This window comes from Apis mellifera, linkage group LG2, assembly GCF_003254395.2.
Source record: "Apis mellifera strain DH4 linkage group LG2, Amel_HAv3.1, whole genome shotgun sequence".
Lineage (NCBI taxonomy): Eukaryota > Metazoa > Arthropoda > Insecta > Hymenoptera > Apidae > Apis > Apis mellifera.
Window position 1 is genome coordinate 10,006,085 of NC_037639.1, and position 20,111 is coordinate 10,026,195.

The 20,111-nt window shown below is 30.7% G+C and overlaps 6 protein-coding genes and 1 long non-coding RNA gene across 14 annotated transcripts; 6 read left to right on the plus strand and 1 right to left on the minus strand.

The window, feature by feature from the left end:
* The first annotated feature begins 2,637 nt into the window (after positions 1-2,637).
* Positions 2,638-4,495, plus strand: Or11 (odorant receptor 11). Its single transcript, NM_001242962.1, has 5 exons — positions 2,638-3,454; positions 3,532-3,631; positions 3,700-3,810; positions 3,891-4,046; positions 4,111-4,495. The coding sequence occupies exons 1-5, from the start codon at positions 2,688-2,690 to the stop codon at positions 4,159-4,161; spliced, it is 1,185 nt and encodes a 394-aa protein (NP_001229891.1). The 5' UTR covers positions 2,638-2,687; the 3' UTR covers positions 4,162-4,495.
* Positions 4,496-7,166: 2,671 nt separating this feature from the next.
* On the plus strand, positions 7,167-8,817 carry Or12 (odorant receptor 12). Its single transcript, NM_001242963.1, has 5 exons — positions 7,167-7,966; positions 8,034-8,133; positions 8,198-8,308; positions 8,405-8,560; positions 8,633-8,817. The coding sequence occupies exons 1-5, from the start codon at positions 7,194-7,196 to the stop codon at positions 8,681-8,683; spliced, it is 1,191 nt and encodes a 396-aa protein (NP_001229892.1). The 5' UTR covers positions 7,167-7,193; the 3' UTR covers positions 8,684-8,817.
* A 322-nt stretch (positions 8,818-9,139) lies between these two features.
* On the plus strand, positions 9,140-11,120 carry Or13 (odorant receptor 13). Of its 2 annotated transcripts, NM_001242964.1 has the most exon segments (5): positions 9,397-10,151; positions 10,237-10,336; positions 10,421-10,531; positions 10,599-10,754; positions 10,828-11,093. In NM_001242964.1, coding segments are annotated over 5 exon segments (1,173 nt in total). In that variant the 3' UTR covers positions 10,879-11,093.
* A 574-nt stretch (positions 11,121-11,694) lies between these two features.
* Positions 11,695-13,446, plus strand: Or14 (odorant receptor 14). 2 transcript variants are annotated; one of them, NM_001242965.1, is given in 5 exon segments: positions 11,731-12,509; positions 12,595-12,694; positions 12,832-12,942; positions 13,018-13,173; positions 13,239-13,446. In NM_001242965.1, coding segments are annotated over 5 exon segments (1,197 nt in total). In that variant the 3' UTR covers positions 13,290-13,446.
* A 39-nt stretch (positions 13,447-13,485) lies between these two features.
* Positions 13,486-16,066, plus strand: LOC100577715 (odorant receptor 15). 4 transcript variants are annotated; one of them, XM_016918034.2, is made up of 5 exons: positions 13,486-14,948; positions 15,035-15,134; positions 15,231-15,341; positions 15,408-15,563; positions 15,642-16,066. In XM_016918034.2, the coding sequence occupies exons 1-5, from the start codon at positions 14,074-14,076 to the stop codon at positions 15,690-15,692; spliced, it is 1,293 nt and encodes a 430-aa protein (XP_016773523.1). In that variant the 5' UTR covers positions 13,486-14,073; the 3' UTR covers positions 15,693-16,066. The 4 variants fall into 4 exon arrangements, with proteins under 4 accessions (XP_016773523.1, XP_016773522.1, XP_016773521.1 ...); XM_016918033.2 differs by having other exon boundaries at positions 15,231-15,563; XM_016918032.2 differs by having other exon boundaries at positions 15,408-16,066.
* LOC113218603 lies at positions 15,317-20,007 on the minus strand. Of its 3 annotated transcripts, none has more exons than XR_003304196.1 (8): positions 19,792-20,007; positions 17,109-17,230; positions 16,831-17,036; positions 16,657-16,750; positions 16,340-16,559; positions 16,074-16,183; positions 15,558-15,665; positions 15,317-15,456 (listed from the first exon to the last, which is right to left on the minus strand). It is a non-coding gene; the product is annotated as an uncharacterized LOC113218603 (long non-coding RNA). The 3 variants fall into 3 exon arrangements; XR_003304195.1 differs by lacking the exon at positions 19,792-20,007 and adding an exon at positions 18,391-19,301; XR_003304194.1 differs by lacking the exon at positions 19,792-20,007 and adding an exon at positions 18,391-19,301 and having other exon boundaries at positions 16,831-17,230.
* On the plus strand, positions 16,724-18,219 carry LOC100577671 (odorant receptor 16). Its single transcript, XM_003250719.4, has 5 exons — positions 16,724-17,334; positions 17,436-17,535; positions 17,592-17,702; positions 17,769-17,924; positions 18,000-18,219. The coding sequence occupies exons 1-5, from the start codon at positions 16,724-16,726 to the stop codon at positions 18,048-18,050; spliced, it is 1,029 nt and encodes a 342-aa protein (XP_003250767.2). The 3' UTR covers positions 18,051-18,219.
* Positions 20,008-20,111: the final 104 nt, after the last annotated feature.

Genomic DNA, 20,111 nt, shown 5'->3' on the forward strand with positions numbered 1-20,111 from the left:
GCTAAAGATGTATACAACCAATTTTCATAAAAATTTAAATTGTTTCGCAATCTTTTCGTGTTTTACGATTATTCTCATAACAGTAACAGAATATCCTGTAACATTTCATATTCTTAAATACAATAAAATTGAAATGAGTACAGTAATGTTAGCAATTACGAATTATGACAATAGAATAATTTTATTCCTTGTCATAATTCGTACCTAAACATCATGAAACTATTCGTTTTTTTTAAATATAAACACATAGTCAAAATATATTTCTACTTTACCAAAAAGAAGATTTAGTCTTTTATTTTTTATTTCATTTAACTTGATCTCAGAAATCTGATAAAATTTTGCAGAAAAGAAAAGAAGAAAATTATCATGAAAAAATTAAAATGTTGATTTCGCATATCAAACAAATATATGATTTTAGTGTGATAAATAAAGAAATTTAATATAATATTGAAATTGAAGAAATATTACTTATTTATCATTAATTGAAAATCTGTGAATTTTCATCAGGAATATATATATATATACCATAGCTATAATAATCATTGTTTCGTATTAAATTATTGGATTCTTTCATTCTAGAAAAATAGATCTTTAAATCGAAAAACACTAAGATTGCTACACATTTTTTAAGGAATAATATATACTGAATCATGAGATTATTTTTGCGATACAAATTCTTGATATATTTTTCAATTATATCATTCTGTGATATAATTGATATTAGACGAATTATTATGATATTTTGACTACATGGGTGTAGTTAAATGAAGATTATATAACAAATAAAATGAATGATCTTACCAGTCTAATAAAATTGAGATAAGATTTGTACTTATGAAGCTTGTGGATATTGTTGAATATCAAATGAAGATTACAGAGTGAGTAAAAATTCAATATATGTTGTATATGTATATTTTATCCCGTAAAAGATTGTATTTATAAATTAGAAATTATTAGATCAGTGTATGATGACTGAAATATGAATTTTAGATGCAGTTTAAATATTGCCTTATCATATCACAATTGAATGTTCCTGAAAATTACAAAATAGTTATTCTTTAAGAGCAACATTATTTATATCTTAAAAGAATAGTAATGAGACAATTTCAATAGTTTATTTTTATATTGGAGTTCTTATATATTTTTTTATATATTTATTATATTGATCAATTTCTGATCGACAAAATATAAAATATATTATATATTATAAATAATTTACATATAAACATGCTTCACGTTAAACTGATATTCCAACAAAAAAGGTCCAGTATTTGATAATTATTATATATCCAATTATATTGTAAAATTAATTAACAGATAAACATATTTTTTTCTTATGTTCTGTAAAATATATTTTCTAAATTATGAAGATAACATTATTTAATTTCTTTGATACAGCTTTCATCTTTTAATGCATGTGAATGTATCAAAAAAGTTGCAAGAAATTACTTAATATTTTACTTAAATTACTTAATATTATCCACAATATTCATGAAATATATTAGAGATATTATAAAAATATTTTCTTGATCTTTTTTTTATCTATTAAGTTATTATCTTAGATTATATTAAAAATTGAAATTACAATATTTTATCTGTTCTTATAAAATTTTAATCATTATAGTATAATTGTACTCGTAACCTTTTGTATATATGATACTTGCACATTACTTACCATTATAGTAATCTGTTTTCAAATGATATCTGGATATATTGAACAAACTATGGAAAAATTTAAAAACTTATTCTCCACTTTTAATTTATTTACAATTATTTATATATTCAATATTTTATTTACATGATACACTATCTTTATTCGAAGATACGATTCGTTTTTCTGTGTGCTTCTGAAATAGCTCTATCGATACGATATCATCAATATCGTTGACTAGAATTATCCTTTCCTATATTTCACGATAGCTATGATGCTTCGCTATAGCCATCAACGCATCAACAAATTATTTATAGAACGACGCATATGATACACAATATTTAATTGAAAGATAATATTGTGCTCTCAAACGCATTATGGTTTCCACTATCGTTTAGAGCTTCAAAACCATTCTTACATTATTTTCCATCTTATGTGGAATTTCAATAATTGAACATAATTATGCAGAAAATTGCCCTCTATGAATACTATCATTTCATCATGCTCACTAAAGTGGTAATCATCAATCCCATCAACTATAAACTTTGCAAAAACTTTCCTTGAAAATTACAAAAATATTATCGTAACTTCTAATTACAATCAAAAAAAAAAAAAAAATAAAATAAAATAAAAATTTAATTCTTTTATAATTATCATATAAAATATTTTTCAAATACTTCAAAATATTAGATTCAAAATTTTAGAATTACCATAAAAAAATCGTTTATTTATTTATTGAAAAGGTGAAGCCTAAAAAAAAAAACATCAGTATTATTATAACGAAACTTTTCCGCAGAGGAAATTCACCGTACAATTCGAGCATAATCCATACGTATAATTTCAACTAATTTTCTCAATCCTTTCGTAAAAGCTCAAATCGCTATTCAACAATCCCTCCGTTTCAATAATAGCGATTCATTTCTTTGTACACGTATTTAACATTTCATGTACGCAAGCGCAATGAGATCTTCCCTAAAGGGAGATATTATCGTACGCAATATGGTCAGTCACGAACAAGCTTTCATAGGATTGAAAAATGGTCCAAATTAGAAACGCGAAAGAAGGGTTAAAGCATACCTTCTGGTTTGCATATCCGTTCTCAAGAACGCTCGGTTATTGGCCGCTGGTCTCTCCCTCCGCGTTCACCAAATTTTTTAATTCCTTCACAATTTTTACCCTGTATTTTTTGGAATTGATAGTCTTGATCCCAGGCCTTCTATACGTTCTGCAAGTGAAAAATCCCAGGACGAAGATTAAATTGTTGATGCCACATCTCAACAGTATCGCGCAAATGGCTAAATATACGATCATATTGCAACGGGCTAAGGAATTTAGCAAATTATTGGACGAGATAAAGAAGGATTGGCTGTTGGCCACGGAAGAGAATCGACAAATTTTCAGCGAGAGGGCGTCCATCGAGCACAAGCTGACTACGGTAATAGTGGTCACCATGTACGGTGGAGGTTTCTTTTACAGAACGATTCTTCCACTTTCGAAAGGCAAAATCCTTTTACCGAACAACATGACAGTAAGATTGTTACCTTGTCCGAGTTACTTCGGCTCCTTGAACGAGCAAGCCACACCTAATTACGAGATAATCTTCACGCTTCAAGTTCTCGGAGGATTTATCATCTACACAGTTTTATGCGGCACCAAGAGTGCTTGTTTGATGCTGTGCTTGCATATGTGCGGTTTGCTGAAGATCTTGACGAACAAGGTGATGGATCTTACGAATGACAGTGACGAACAAGTCGTGCAGGAGAAGATCGTGCACATCGTTGAATATCAGACGAGGATCAAAGAGCGAGTATCGAAAAAGAATACGGAGATTGATCGTATTAGAAATTTGGTAATTTAATCCATGAAAATCTTCATTCCAGATTTTTGAATCAACTTGATCAATTCGTACCCGCTATTTATCTTATCGAAGTTGTTATCCAAGTATTGATTATATGTATAATTGGTTATTGCATAATCATGGTACGGATGATTCGTGTTATATTGAAAATAATGATGATTTCAGTGATATATTGTTAGTTGCATTCTAGGAATGGGAAGACAGCAATGCTATGGCTATGGTGATTTATGTTGTCTTCCAAGTAACTTGCGTCATTGGAACCTTCTCTGTATGCTACGTCGGTCAACTTCTACTTGATGAAGTAAATCGTTTATCATTATTTGTAGATAATAAATATTAAATATTGATTCAGACATTTATCAGAAATTTTACCTGTAACAGAGCGAGAATATTAGACAGGCATATAACACATTGAACTGGTATCGATTACCTGTGAAAAAGGCGCGCAGCTTGATATTACTGATCCTTATGTCGCATTATCCAATAAAAGTAACTGCAGGAAGAATTATGGATTTATCTTTAGTCACCTTCACTAGCGTAAGTATCATAGAGATATCAGACTTATACACATTTTTTTGCACATGTACATATTTTTTTTTAGATCATTAAAAGTGCAGTGGGATATATGAATATGTTACGTACGGTTACGTAAGAGTTTATGTTTTTTAGAAGATTCATGAAATCTATTATGTGATTAGCCAAAAATGATATTGAATTATGTACACAGCACTTTGTTCACTTTCTTATCAAATCAAAATTTAAATAATTGAATTGCAATTATGAGAAAATTGTGTATGATTTTATTCCTCCAATGTACATTTATCTCAACGAAATGGTAATAATTTATTCATTTCAAATTTCGTGAACGATGCGTTAAGGAATTACAAAAAATCACTATTATAACTTGTACATCATGCTTGAATTATATATGTTATTTGAATTTATTGAATATTAAATCCTCTCACAATTATTGCATTGTATATGTATGTAGGATATTTTTCCAAACATTTAAAATTTTCTTATCAAAAATTTCGACTTTAAAAAATTAATAATACTTGAAATATCAAATATTTGAAATTTATGGAAAAATATGAAATTGTTATTATGATGATCCCTTCTCCAAGGGATGCAATTCATGCAGTATTAGAGATATACATAATTTTAACTAATTTTCCTATTTATAAAAATTTTCATTATTAACAATAATGAAATATATTTCGTAATTAAATTTGCATAAAGTTTCGTAGCATTTCATAAACAATATATAATAAATAGCATTCTTTAAAACTAATACCATTTCCACAAGTATAGAGCTTTGATTTAATTGAAAAAAAAATCAGTGAGATAATCTTACTTTTTGAAACTCCAGTATTTGCTTTTGAAAATATTAAATGCAAGCCAAGACGCCATTTTCTATTAAATTAAAATTTACAATGAAGTATCGATTACAAAATGATGATAGAAATAACATACTTTATCAAATGTCAGTTATCAAGTGATTTTTTTTGAAAGATAAAATTATCCTTTATCGAATAACGCGACTATAAAATCACTATCTAAGGTACTACATATTTTTTAACGACTTATATCAAATTATGAGTTTATTTTTACTATATAAATTCGCTGCTCTTTTCAATTATACTATTCTGTGCAGTGCCATAGAATTTAGTATAATGTTTTGTCTATACATGTGCAATTTATTATGGATTTTAATAAACAAGATGAATGATCTTACCAGTTCATTTGATGGAAGTGAGATATATGTAAGAAGTTCACAGATATTGTTGAATATCAAATGAAGATCGTAGAGTGAGTATAAATAATTGATTAAAAATTTGATATATCGTATATGAATATTTTATATAGAAAATGATTATATTTATATTAATAGTGCACAAATTTCAGTTTTTTATTTTACGTTTTATTTTTGCAAGATTCTTGAATACAACGTGAATATTGCCTCCTCATGGTATGGTTGAATGATCCTAAAAAAAAAAAAAAAAATTAGAGAATGATCATTTCTACGTATAATGTTAATTATATTTTAAATATAAAAAACAATAGCAGCTTTAATATTTTATTTTATGTTATATATAGAATTTTTTTTATATATTTTGCATTTTAATCATTTATTATATTAATTTAATTATCATTGATAAAATGTGTTATTTTGTCTTGAACATTCTTTTCAGTGTTCAATAATTTAGCACAAACATGCATCATGTTAAACTGGTATTTTTTTGGATGAAAAAGACTTAGTATTTGATATTGATGATCATTATATCCAATTATTTTGTAAAACTAATGATGGTCAAAATTATAAATACATTATAAATATAATGTATGCTTATCCATCTTCATCATTTATGTAAGTATGAAAAAATTATCATTTCTACTATTCTACTATTCTATTTCTACTATTCTATTTCTATATATATTTTATAAAATAAAAAAAGTAATATAAATAAAGAGATAGAAACATATCTTTCATTACATTTAGAGAATTAGAAAAAAATATATACAGAAAAAAATATTTTCTCAATCATTTTTTTACGTATCTAAATTATTATTGCTAATTAATTAAATTATTGAACTTATTTTGTGTTAGATATTTTTAAAAACTGTAATTACAATATCTCTTCTTTTTTTTATATAAAATTTTAATAATCATAATATAAATTCTATTTGCATACCTGACACTTGCACGTTACTTTTTATTGAGATAATCTATTTTCAAATATTTTTAGTATTTATATTGAAAAAATATTTGCAAGAATATGAAAACTAACTCTCTAATTTATTTACGATTATTTACACTTCGATATTTTATTTATAATCTTTATTAAATTAGTTTTATAGATTAATTTTTTGGAAAGTAGAGAGAAGCACGTCCGTTCTACTCTATGTTTCGAAAATAATTCTACTAAATCGATATCACTAATATTGTTGATAATCAATTGTAGTTGTGATCAACAAATTGTATTTGTTACATAATGAAGCGTATGATAGACTGCAATTGAATGAAATTATATTGAACATAAATGCATTTTCAAATTTACAGAGAGTTTCAAATCCGTTTTCATATTGTTCTCCTTCCATCTTGTATGGAATTTTAATAATTGATTCATAATTATGTAGAAAACTTGTCCCCCACGATATATTAAACCCTTTCATATCTGTTTCATCAAAGTGGTAATCAATCATCCTGCAAACTGTAAACTTTGGAAAACTTTTTCTAGAAAATTACAAAAAATTATAGAAATATTATCGTTTTTTGAATTATGGTAGAAGTAATAAAGTAAATATCGATTTTTTTCACACGTATATAAAATATTTTAAAATCATCATCAAAAAATCATTCATCGAAAAGATAAATACCGCGAAATACAAAATATCAATGTTATCGCAACGAAACTTTTCATCTACAAAAAAAAAAAAAAAATTCATCATAAAATTCAATTCACGTAAACGTATAATTTCGACTAATTTTCTTATCTTTTCGTACAAACTCAAATCTATTCTATAATTTCTTGGATTAAGACTTGTTTCAATAACAGCGATTCATTTCTAAATTTGCGTATTTAACATTTCATGTACGCAAGCGCAATGAAGTTCTCCAAAGGGGTGATATGATCGTGTGCAGTAAGCATCAGTCACGAACAAGCTATCGTTCGATTAAAAAAAATGGCCCGAATTAGAAACGCGAAAGACGGCATAAGGCATACCTTTTGGTTCGCGTATCCGTTCTCGAGAATGCTCGGCTATTGGCCATTGAGCGTCTCGTCATCCGCGTTCGCCAAAATATCAAACTACTTTATAATTTTTCTCTCGTATTTGCTCACATTGATATTTATGGTCCCAGGCCTTCTGTACATATTTCTGAAAGTGAAAAACGGCAGGTCGAGGATTAAACTGTTGATGTCGCACATAAACGGCATCGTGCAAATGGCCAAGTACACGATTCTATTGCGAAAAACGAAGGAAATTGCCAAATTATTGGACGAGATAAAGAAGGATTGGATGACAGCCAGCGAGGAGAATCGGCAAATATTCAGCACGAGGGCGTCCATCGAGCACAAGCTGACCATGGTAGTCGTGGTCACCATGTACGGTGGAGGCTTTTTTTACAGGGCGATTCTCCCACTTTCGAAAGGAAAAATCGTTTTATCGAACAACGTGACCATAAGATTGTTACCTTGCCCGGGTTACTTTGGCTTCTTGGACGAGCAAGTTAGCCCCAACTACGAGATAATCTTCACCCTTCAAGTTCTCGGCGGATTTGTCATTTATACAGCTGTATGCGGAACCAAGAGTATCTGTTTGATGCTGTGCTTGCATATGTGCGGTTTGTTGAAGATCTTGACGAACAAGGTGATGGAGCTTACGAATGACAAGGACGAAAAAGTCGTGCAAGAGAAGATCGCCCATATCGTCGATTATCAGACCAGGATCATAGAGTGAGTTTCTAAAAAAGAAATACGAAGAATTTAATAAGGAACGTGATCGAATTATGATTCATTTCAGATTTTTGAATGACCTTAACCAATTCGTGCCCTCTGTTTATTTTTTCGAAATTATTCTCGAAGTACTGATCATTTGCATAATTGGATATTGTCTTATCACGGTACGAACGAAAGAAATTGAAAAGCATTGAAAATGATTGATGATACCAATAATATATCTTTTAGGAATGGGAAGACAACAATACTATGGCTACAGTAATTTTCGTTATCTTCCAAATAACTTGCTTCATTGGCACGTTCGCAGTATGCTACGCTGGTCAACTTCTAGTTGACGAAGTATATCTTTTTTTTTATTATTATTATTTATGGATAAAGATAAATCAAATATTATTTAATTACTAGGACATTTATCGGAAATTTTATGTTCAATAGAGCGAGAATGTTAGACAAGCATGCAGCACATTGAACTGGTATCGATTACCTGTGAAAAAGGCGCGCAGCTTGATATTATTAATCCTTATGTCGAATTATCCAATAAAAGTCACGGCAGGAAGAATTGTAGACGTGTCCTTAGTCACTTTTACTAGTGTAAGTATGAAAACGTTGGACTTGTGCTGTTATTATTTTTTTTACATACTTTTTGTTACTTACTGTTTTTAGATCATTAAGAATTCAGTGGGATATATGAATATATTACAACAAGTTACTTAAAATTGTACGTTGTTTGTTAGAAAACTACCATGAAATCTACCATATGATACGTTAGCCAAAAATGGTATTACTATGTACACAGCACTTTGTTCACTTTCCTTTCAAATCGAAATTTAAACAATTGAACTGCAATCATGAGAAAATTGTGTACAATTTTGTTCTTTCAGCACACCCTTTGTATTTATTTTATATTTATCACGACAGAGATGGTAGCGGCAAACTTTGTAAACGATGCAGTACTATTCTATAAAATTATAAAAAAAATCATCATTATAACTTGTGCATCATGTTCGAATTTACAATATATAATTGTAGATATTTTTCCAAATATTTTACACTTTTCTCATCCCAAACTTTGATTTTGAAAAATTATCAAGATAAATATTAATCGAAATAGTCCAAGTTTATGGAAAAATATCAAGGTACAATTACAAGTTTCTCCATGGGGTACAACATTCATGCGATGCTAGGGATATACAGGGATAATTTCAATCAATTTTCTCATTCTTTCGTAAAAATTCAAATAGCTGTTTCACAATCTTTTCATGCTTCACGATTATTCTAATAACAGCAATTCGCATCTGAATTTGCGAACATATTTAACATTTCATCACACGCAAGCGCAATGAAATCTTTGGAAACGAGAGTATCATTTCTCCAACACTGCCAGTCACGTACGAGCTCTGACTTGATTGTCGTTAAAAGGGAAGTCAATGGGACAACCTTACTCCTTGAAACTCGTGTATCCGCTTTTGAAAATATTAGGCGCCTGGCCAAAATCCTCCCCATCCTCCGTTCTCTCAACAATTCTGAAATGTTGTTTGATATCTATCTGTTATCTCATTCAATTGATGGTCTTGATCCCAGGGATTTTGTACATCTTTCTGAAAGAAGCAAATTTAGGAGGAAAAATTAAAATGTTTGTCCCGCATATGAACGGTATAACGCAAGTGTCCAAGTATACGATTCTGTTACGACAAATAAAGGAGTTTAACATAATATTAAAGGAGGTGAAGAGAGATTACTCGTTGGCCACAGACAAAAATATGTGGATTTTCACCACGAGGGCGTACATTGGCCACAAAATGATGATAGCAATAGCGATAGCTATGTACAGTTCTGGCGTCGGTTATCGGATGATTCTTCCGTTCTTGAAAGGAAGAATTCTTCTTCCGGATAACACGACTGTAAGATTGCTACCGTGTCCCGGTTACTACATGTTTCTCAACGAACAAGTTACACCGAATTACGAGATCATTTTTACCATCCAAGTCCTCGGTGGATTTCTCAATTACACTACTCTGTGCGGTACTACGGGAATTACTACCATGCTTTGTCTACACATGTGCAGTTTATTGGAGATACTAATAAACAAGATGAACGATCTTACCTGTCAGTCTGATGAATGCGAGACGATTGTGCGTAAGAAACTCGCGGATATTGTCGAGTATCAGATGAAGATTATAGAGTGAGTAAAAATTTGATATATATATTTTTATATAGAGAAGATGATTGTATTTCATATTTATGGAGCGCACGAAATCTCATTTCAGCTTTTTAAATCACGTCGAACAACTCACGTCTTATCTTTATTTTTGCGAAATTCTCGAATACGTGTGTGGAGCTTGCGTGATCGGATATTGCCTTATCACGGTACGCGATCCTGAAATATAAATTACAAGATGGTTATTTTATTTTAAGCGTGATAGTATAACGTTATATGGTTATATTTTATAGGAATGGGAGAACAGTAACGCTGCAGCTTTAATAGTTTATTTTATTTTGGAGTTCCTTTGTATATTTTGCACGTTAACGATCTGTTATATCGGTCAACTTCTCATTGACGAAGTATGCTATTTTACAAATATAAATATCACGAAATTGTGAAATATATTTTAAATCTTATTTTTTATAGAGCGATAAAGTCAGACAGATATCTGTAACATTGGATTGGTATCGGTTACCTGTGAATGAGGCGCGTGGCTTAATCCTGGTTATTATCATGTCGAATTATCCAATAAAAGTCACAGCTGGCAAAATTGTAGATATATCGTTGATCACGTTTACCGATGTATGTATTTATAAGAGAAAAATTAAATTTCCTAATTATCCTCTTCATACATTATTCTAATTATATTTTCCAGATCGTAAAAACGTCTGTAGGATATTTGAACATATTACGAACAGTTGCTTGAGCTCATTTTTTGAAAGAAAAATACGTGAGATACAACAGAAAGCAGTCGACTGAGATTAAAAGATAATTTTCATATTATTGTCATTTTTATTTTCTTCTATTTTTTTTTACGGAACTTTGTACGCAACTTGCTCCCCTCGCGTATAAAACCCTTTCACATTTATATATCATTCCGGTAATTATGGTTCCCGTGTAAACTTTGCAACCAATAAAAACATTTTTCTTTGAAAAATCGTAAATCCATGAAAGTTTACGTGTTTAATTTCACCACAAGTACGTGTGTTCATAATATTTTAATGTTTTTTTTATCACGTGTGTATATGTGAGATATTCTTTATGAATATCGATTATTAATTTTCATAAAATTTTTATATATATTCAAGGTATATAATTATATTCAATTATGCTGAAAAGAATTATATTTGTTTATTATTTTACATTTTTTTATTTTTTTTTCTTCATGTTGAATTTATGAATTAGAATAAAATTTATATATTTAATATATAAAAATATACACGTACAAAATATTTAAATTTATACGCATAATATATATTGAATTCTGTAAAAAATATTACCTCATTGTTGGTGAACTTTTCTGAAACCGTTTTTAGAAAAAGAAATAGCAGATACTATAAAACTTCTCACATGGGAGCATGCATCGGGAGGAGCGGTAATTTCATCCAATTTTCTTATCCTTTTGTAAAAATTCAAAGCATTATTCCCCACATGCATTAAAATCGTTTCATATTTGCGGATATTTAAATCTTTATAACACGCAAGCGCAACAAAGTCTCCTGAAATGATTGATATCTTTTGTCACAACGTAGACAGTTCCATTCTATCGATCATTAAAATGTCTCGAGTAGGGAAAGCGGAAAACGGGATGAGGCATACCGTGTGGTTCGCTTATCCGCTTCTGAGAATACTGGGCGCCTGGCCAAACCGCGTCTCATCTTCCACACTTTCAAAGATTTTCAATTGGTATTTGATATTTACCTGTTACACGTTGCAATTAATAGTATTGGTTCCAGGCTTTTTGCACGTGTTTTTGAAAGAGAAGAACGGGAGAAAGAAAATGAAAATGATGATACCACAGGTGAACGGTTACCTGCAACTATGCAAATATTCATTAGTGTTACGATGGACTAACAAATTGAGAGTCTTGTTGAACGAGATGAAGGAGGATTGGTTGAACACCACGGAGGAGGATCAATTGATATTTCGCGCGAAAGCGAGTTTTGGGCACAGAGTGATGTCGATGATCGCGATCGTCACGTATAGCGCAGGTCTGGGTTATCGAACGATTCTCCCGCTTTCGAAGGGGAGAATCCTTTTACCCAATAACACGACCAAGAGATTGCTACCATGTCCGGGTTACTTCGTCTTTTTCAACGAACAAGTTAGCCCGATTTACGAGATTATATTCATCATCCAAGTCCTCGGTGGACTCCTTACCTATACCATTATGTGCGGTACCATTGGCATGTGCGTGATGTTTTGTCTACACTCGAGCAGCTTGTTACGCATTTTATTGAATAAAATATACCAGCTTACGAAACAGTTGGACGTGAACGAGGTGGTTGTGCACGAGAAAATTGTGGACATTGTGAAATACCAGACGAAGGTGAAAGGGTGAGTGAAAGGGAGAAATGAAAATAGTATAGGAGATGAGTAATGTGTAATTAATTTAATGTAATGTGTAATAATTTGATTTCAGATTTTTAAAGAATGTTGAACAACTTACGACGTACCTTTTCCTTCTTGAGATCATGGTCGAAACGAGTATAGGGTGTGTGATTGGATATAACGTTGTCACGGTATAAAATGATCATCTGTTTATATTATGAACTTGTAATCTGTGTGTAAAAATTAATGTGTAAAAGTTATATAGTGACAATTAAATTGTGCAAAAGGAAAATAGTGATATTACTTACGATAATACTTGTAATTTTAGGAATGGGAAGACAGTAACGCAGCAGCTATGATAATTCATCTTATGATGCAAGTATCTACCATCAGTTGCACATTCATAATGTGTTATGTCGGTCAAACTCTCATTGATGAAGTATATATATATTTATAATCCTTTATAGATTCATGGTTATCACAGAAATTTTGTTTTAACCATTATTTTTATCAGGGCAATAATGTTAGACGGATGTCTATCACCCTCGACTGGTATCGGTTCCCTGTAAAAGAAGCACGGAATTTAATATTAGTGATTATTATGTCATCTTATCCGGTAAAACTCACAGCAGGAAAAGTTGTAGACATATCCTTAGCCACTTTTACCGACGTATGTATCAAAATATTAATTTGTGTTTCTCATATCTCGTACATGGATCTGATTTTACATTCCAGATCATAAAGACAACTGTAGGATACTTGAACATGTTGCAAAAAGTTACGTAAATTATCATATTTTTTAAATTAGTCAAATATCTGTTGAAACATCAATAATAGCTATTCTTGTTCACAACTTTGAAATCGATAAAAATTTCTTTTGAAAGATATGAAGTATTATATTATATAAGTAAGATTTTTACATAAAAATTTCCTTGTAAACAGCATACATAATCTGTAATTTTTTTTTCTTTTAATTGCTTAATTTTATTCATAGCATTGATAAAATATGTCTTCCAAATCATTTAAAAAAATCAAAGTTTTTATATCAAGTATAGAATAATCCTATTTTATATTTTTAATATATAATTCTAAAAATCGATGTTACTGTCCCCGTTTTACGTAAAATTTTAATAATTGAAACACAGGAGTCCCCCTTTACTTGCTATCACTGTAATAACCGTGCTTACCCCGTGTAAACTTCATGGACAGTGAAAAACGTCTGGTAGAAACTACAAATCATCGCAAGCCCGAAGTCGTCAGATTTTCAAACAATTCAATTCCCTTCTGAAAATAATACACAACACGATTTCTTCGAACATTATCATAACAAACATCATTTCTTCAACGACCAAAGATCATATCAAAAGAAAAAAAAAAAAAAAATTCTACTCTTCCGATACACAATATCGCTCTTTGAGGAAAGTTGAAACGGGTAATTTCGTCCAATTTTCTTATCCTTTTGTAAAAATTCAAAACCCTATTCCACGATCCGCGTGTAAAAAAAATCGTTTCACGGTAACGATTCGACGTTGAATTCGCGGATATTTAAATTTTTAAACACGCAAGCGCAATGAAGTCTCGGAAATCATCGCCGTTTCCAGTTACGTTACGCAGTGGAGTTGCGTTTCAACCTGTCATCTTGTTCGACCGATCATTAAAAAAAATGTCACGAATAGGGAACGCGGAGGATGGGATGAGACACACCATATGGTTCGCGTACATGCTTCTGGGAAAGTTAGGCGCATGGCCGAATCGCGCAACATCTTCCACATCCTTTTCGAGAACTCGAAATTGCATTTTGATTTTTATGTGTTACTCGGTGCAACTAATTATACTGATACCAGGCCTTCTGCATTTTTTCTTGAAAGAGAAAGACAGCAGGAAGAAGGTGAAGATATTGATACCGTTGATAAACGGTTATCTGCAATTGTGCAGATACTCGTTGGTACTACGATCGGCGAACAAGTTATGTCACTTGTTAAACGAGATGAAGAAAGATTGGATGAACATCTCGGAAGAGGATCGCTTGATATTTCGCAGGAAAGCGAGTATAGGGCACAGGTTGATGTCAGTGGTAGCGATCATTATGTACAGTGCAGGTCTGGGTTATCGAACGTTTATTCCTCTTTCGAAAGGTAGAATACTTTTGCCGGATAACACGACCATAAGATTGCTACCGTGTCCCGGTTATTACATATTTTTCAACGAACAAATCACTCCGAATTACGAGATAGTTTTCACGCTGCAAGTCATCGGTGGATTGCTCAGTTACACAATTATGTGCGGTACGACAAGTATGTGCGCCATGCTTTGCTTGCATGCGACCAGCTTGCTGAGAATTTTAGTGAAAAAGATAAACGAGCTTACGAAGCAGCCGGATATTAACGAGAGTGCTGTACATATGAAAATCACGGATATTGTTCGTTATCAGACAAAGATCAAACAGTGAGTGAAAATAAAAAAGAAAGAAAAGTTGATATTTCAATATAACTTAAGAGATTATGTGCACTGTAACTGGAAGTTGATTTTAGATTTTTAAATGATGTTGAACATATTACCACGTATCTTTTCCTGCTCGAGATCATTGATGAGACAGGCATAGGATGCGTGATTGGATACTGTGCTATCACGGTATGAACGAAAGCTTCTTTTAAAGCTTCTTTTAAAGATAGAATTTTTTTTTCTTCTTTTTTAAATGATCCATAACATAACATGTCAATGTTTCAGGAATGGGAAGATAGCGATGCCACAGCTGCGATAATCTATCTTTTGTTAGAAGCATCTGTATTCGGTGTCACTTTCACGATGTGTTACGTTGGTCAAATTCTCATCGATGAAGTATATGTGCTTTGTTTTTTTTTGCACACTTTCATGACAAGCGTCACACGTTTAAACTTCATTCAGGGCAATAATGTAAGAAGAATGTCCATCACGATAGATTGGTACCGGTTTCCTGCGAAAGAAGCACGAAATTTAATATTGGTGATCATTATGTCGTCTTACCCAGTGAAACTCACAGCGGGTAAAGTTGTAGACATATCTTTATCTACTTACACCGATGTACGTATCGAGAAATTAGACTTCTCCATTTTTTATATTAAATTAGTTCTGCTGGGTTCTAATTTTTTTATTTTCCAGATCATAAAGGCGACGGTGGGATACCTGAACATGTTACGAAAAGTTACCTGAATTATTATATTTTATAAAATAGTCAGTATATTTTTGTGTCTAAAACGATTTTTTTAGAAAATTACAGAATTATATTATCATATATGTATATATATAATTTTTCCACAAACAACATACACTCAAATTTTCCACAATATTGATTCTTGCAATTGCTATTACGATAAAACTTTTGAATCATACTAAAGCGGGTAATAAATTGTTTTCTAACTCACGAAGACGATCAAAGTAACAGTCATTTTGTATTTCACTATGAAATCGTTTCAACTTACATTCGAAACAGATAATTTCAAAAAAACCTTACCACGTTACTTTCTATGTTTTACGCAGAATTTTAATAATTAAACCGCAACTGTAGAATGTAACTTGTTCCCCTTTACTTACCATCTAGATAATAACTGTTTGTACTACACAAACTTTACAAACGTTTATTGAAAACTTCAAACCATTGCAAATGTGATATCGCCAGATTTCTAAATATGTATCTCAATTTTCTGCAATTTTATGAAATCTTCTATAAAAAATTATATATTGACGCTTCTAGAATTTATGCAAACATTTTCATAATTTCCATTCTTCATCATTCTTCTTTTTTTTAATTACCAAAAATAAGAAATATTCAATTTAAAAAATTTCATTCATTGCAATACCTTCTGTCCATGGAATAACTTGCGCCATTTGCGGAAAGTTGAAACTGGTAATTTCAACCAATTTTCTATTCTTCTATAAAATTGGTTTCAATGATATGAATTCAATGTTGAGTCCATATACGCAAGCGCAATGTTCTAATACCAAACCGAATTCCGTGCAGTTTTGCTATGCCACGCGCGTGATCAGTCACATCGAAGCATTCAGTCATGGAAAATATATCTGAAATAGCAAAAGCGGAGGAGGATTTGAAATACGCCACGAGATTCGTGAAACCGATTTTGGCAACGATCGGTGCATGGCCGATTTCATCTTCTACCTCTTTCTTTTTAAAAGCACTCCAAAGATTGGGGCATATATTCACATATTTCCTTTTTTTTCTGATAATGATTCCAACTCTGGCGTACGTGTTTCTGAAAGAGAAGAACAGCAAGGTGAGGCTGAAACTCATGGGGCCGATCATTAATTGTAGCATGCAGTTCTTTAAATATACCATCATTATTTGGCGAAGAAAAGAGATCCAAGAAGGATTACACGCGATCAGACATGATTGGATACAAGCCACGGAAGAAGAACGATTGATTTTTCGCTCGAAAATGAAGATCGGAAGGAGGGTTGTCTTGATCGCTGCGTTCACTATGTATGGCGGCGGTTTATGCTATCGGACGATCCTTCCCCTTCTGAAGGGAACCGTTATTACTGCTGACAATATTACTATTAGACCGTTACCTTGTCCCAGTTATTTCATTATTATAAATGAGCAACAATCACCGATTTACGAGATATTGTTTGTGCTACAAGTTATGGCTGGAATGGCAATTTACGCGGTGATCAGTGGTACTTGTGGTATTTCCGCATTGTTGGTCCTTCATGCGTGCAGTATGCTGAGGATCCTGGTGAATAAAATAAAGAAATTGGTGAATAAGTCGGATATGTCTGAAGTGACGCTTCAAAGAAAGATTATGGATATTGTTGAATATCAAATGAAAATAAAGAGGTGAGTAAAAATTTTTCAGAATGATAAATTTGAGTTAAAATAAATTAGAGAAGAAAAAGAAAGATTTTTAGGTATATTTTAATGCATGTAATTTTTAACAGATTTTTAAAAAATATTGAAACAGTTACAGAATACATATGTTTAATCGAAATGATCGGTGGTACGTGTCTGATGTGTCTTGTGGGTTATTGTATTCTAATGGTATGAATATGTTAAATATTTCAAGTTTTTAAGAGTATAGGATAAATATATTTTAGGAATTGGAGAATACTAATACAATGGCTGTCGTGGTCTATATCACGTTACAAATATCTATAATCTTTTGTGTTTTTATACTTTGTTACATTGGACAAATGCTTGTAGACGAGGTACGATATTATTTTCTTTTTTTCATTTGATTTTTTCATTTTTATCCTAAATAACTTTATTAATAGAACTACATTGTAAGCCAAGCATCAAGTACGATAAATTGGTATCGCCTTTCGATCAAAAATATGCGTTGCTTGATATTAATTATTGCTATGTCTAATTATCCAATGAAACTCAAAGCAGCCAAAATGATGGAAATGTCTTTAACTACTTTCACCGATGTAAGTACCAAAAAATTAAATCTCATTGAAAAATTAAATTTATGAAATTAATATATTTTTTAAACGACTTCATAGGTTATGAAAATGTCAATGGGATATTTGAATATATTACGTGAAGTTATTTAAAACATTATTACTTACGAGCAAATTTCCCATTAAAAATTACGTAGAAACAATTTTATATCACATATTCTAACTTTTTTAATAAGAAAAAGATTCGACAATGTCCGATCATGTGTCTTCTTCACTTATGTACAATTTATTTTACAATTTATTTTATTATATCTGATTTAAACATTCTTAAACATATATATATTCGAAAATTATATATACAACATTAAAAAGAAAAACGTTTCAAATCTATCGAAAATTTAAACATCCATGAAACATATCTCAAAGATCGAACTATAACTTTATTCATATCCCGAAAATAATCGAAAAGAAAACGGTAATCATATGTTCGTACCTGGTCTATGATCTTTTCCTTCGTTTTTGAAAAATCAATTTCTAAACTTATGATTATCGTCGATGAAAATGCACAAGGGGAAAACAAATAGAACACTTTTCACTCTTAATTTCTAACCTCACTGCGCAAGCGCATGATCCAACGAAACTTCTCGAACGATTCGAACGATTCGATCAATCGATGATGAAATTGTCATCAATATTCTAATTCTCGATCTAACCATAAACGCGGGAAAGTTGATATTTGAAAAAAAAAATTGCAACGCCAATTATAAACTTTAACGTACGATTGAACGTATGGATATTGAGATTTGCACAAAATTTAAGGATCATTCTTGGTTAAAAGTTCTAGAATACATCTGTTTGAATTTTTTGCTCAGTTTTGTCATAATGATTAAGTTCTGCGTTTTCATCATTTATCGAATTTTGTATTATGTATATCGAGAACGATATACATAAATGCATAAAACGTGAAGAAATATCAAGAGATCGTAAAATAATATTGAAAAGCGCGAGTTTCAATTAACGATTGATCGTGATCTGCTTTCATGCACGGAGGGATTTTCTATTATATCATTTTACCACTCACTCGTATGAAGATTGTGGAAGAGGGTAGTAATTTAACCTATAGGCGGCTGGTTTACCCTTTTTCAAAGATTCTCCTACACGTTTGTCATAGTACAATCAATGAAATTCACTATACGATACAATTATTGTGTAGTATCACAATCTCTGCTTGGCTCTACTTTTTTGACAGGCGTACGAACAATTAAAAATTTTGATATTTTGGTTGAAGAAATTGATGGATTGAAGGAACAACGATAATGAGAACTTGACTGATGTTCGGATAACAAACATAATCAAATAAGATAAGATTATAATTTTTATTTTTTAATGAGAAATTTTTGTGAATGAATAAATAGATGTTTATTTATTTGTTTATGAAAAAAAATATAAAAAAAAGATATTGTGTAAAGATTTTTGAAGAAAATATATTTATTGAAATATTTCACTTTCATAGCAAAGAATTTCCTGTACAAAGATATTATTGATAGAAGTCATAGGGTGCATTTTGAATATGTTTCCTTGAAGATTATTCAATAATAGTATGATATTATGAAAAATTGTTTGGAAATTGTAATCATTATTTAATTCAAAGAAATGGTATTTGAAGAATACTTGAAGTAAGCTATCAGTAATATCACGTACATAATACTATATTTGTTTAATATTTTTATATTTTGGCAAACTTTTAGCAAAGCACTATACTTACTTTTTTTTTCAAAATTCATCACTGCTCTGTATATAATCATAAACTTATATCATTGTTATATATGCATATATCATATTATTCTATTTTTAATGTGTAAGAGTTTAAAAAAGATTGAATTAAATACTTTACCAGACAGTGAAGATGAATAAGAAGTCTTATGTCTCTCAATTGACATCCAATGCATTAGAAGAAAAGTCTTGCCGCATCATTAATAATTTCGATGTCTCGATTCGACTATCATAATCGCTAACATCATCAAACAACATTATTAACAGCTTCGATATCGTAAGTGCTTCACATCTAAAATTGTAATTCGTTTTGTAAATGAATATATATTTTATTAAATATTGTAAGTCAAGATTTCATTCATATATTAAGATCATTGACAACTTAAAGCTTTCTTTTAGTACTATTAAATTTAATTAAATATTAGTAAACTATTTGATAAT

Bases quoted from the DNA above. Each gene is read 5' to 3' on its own strand.
- Or11 (NM_001242962.1), top strand. From the start codon at position 2,688: ATGGTCCAAATTAGAAACGCGAAAGAAGGGTTAAAGCATACCTTCTGG. The intron at 3,455-3,531 runs GCGAGTATCGAA...TCTTCATTCCAG, and splicing joins TATCAGACGAGGATCAAAGA to ATTTTTGAATCAACTTGATC. The intron at 3,811-3,890 runs GTAAATCGTTTA...TACCTGTAACAG, and splicing joins GTCAACTTCTACTTGATGAA to AGCGAGAATATTAGACAGGC.
- Or12 (NM_001242963.1), top strand. From the start codon at position 7,194: ATGGCCCGAATTAGAAACGCGAAAGACGGCATAAGGCATACCTTTTGG. The intron at 8,134-8,197 runs GTACGAACGAAA...TATATCTTTTAG, and splicing joins TTGGATATTGTCTTATCACG to GAATGGGAAGACAACAATAC. The intron at 8,309-8,404 runs GTATATCTTTTT...TATGTTCAATAG, and splicing joins GTCAACTTCTAGTTGACGAA to AGCGAGAATGTTAGACAAGC.
- Or13 (XM_026446349.1), top strand. From the start codon at position 9,397: ATGGGACAACCTTACTCCTTGAAACTCGTGTATCCGCTTTTGAAAATA. The intron at 10,152-10,236 runs GTGAGTAAAAAT...ATCTCATTTCAG, and splicing joins TATCAGATGAAGATTATAGA to CTTTTTAAATCACGTCGAAC. The intron at 10,532-10,598 runs GTATGCTATTTT...TATTTTTTATAG, and splicing joins GTCAACTTCTCATTGACGAA to AGCGATAAAGTCAGACAGAT.
- Or14 (XM_026446350.1), top strand. From the start codon at position 11,731: ATGTCTCGAGTAGGGAAAGCGGAAAACGGGATGAGGCATACCGTGTGG. The intron at 12,510-12,594 runs GTGAGTGAAAGG...ATTTGATTTCAG, and splicing joins TACCAGACGAAGGTGAAAGG to ATTTTTAAAGAATGTTGAAC. The intron at 12,695-12,831 runs GTATAAAATGAT...TTGTAATTTTAG, and splicing joins TTGGATATAACGTTGTCACG to GAATGGGAAGACAGTAACGC.
- LOC100577715 (XM_016918031.2), top strand. From the start codon at position 14,074: ATGAAGTCTCGGAAATCATCGCCGTTTCCAGTTACGTTACGCAGTGGA. The intron at 14,949-15,034 runs GTGAGTGAAAAT...AGTTGATTTTAG, and splicing joins TATCAGACAAAGATCAAACA to ATTTTTAAATGATGTTGAAC. The intron at 15,135-15,230 runs GTATGAACGAAA...TCAATGTTTCAG, and splicing joins TTGGATACTGTGCTATCACG to GAATGGGAAGATAGCGATGC.
- LOC100577671 (XM_003250719.4), top strand. From the start codon at position 16,724: ATGATTCCAACTCTGGCGTACGTGTTTCTGAAAGAGAAGAACAGCAAG. The intron at 17,536-17,591 runs GTATGAATATGT...AATATATTTTAG, and splicing joins TGGGTTATTGTATTCTAATG to GAATTGGAGAATACTAATAC. The intron at 17,703-17,768 runs GTACGATATTAT...CTTTATTAATAG, and splicing joins GACAAATGCTTGTAGACGAG to AACTACATTGTAAGCCAAGC.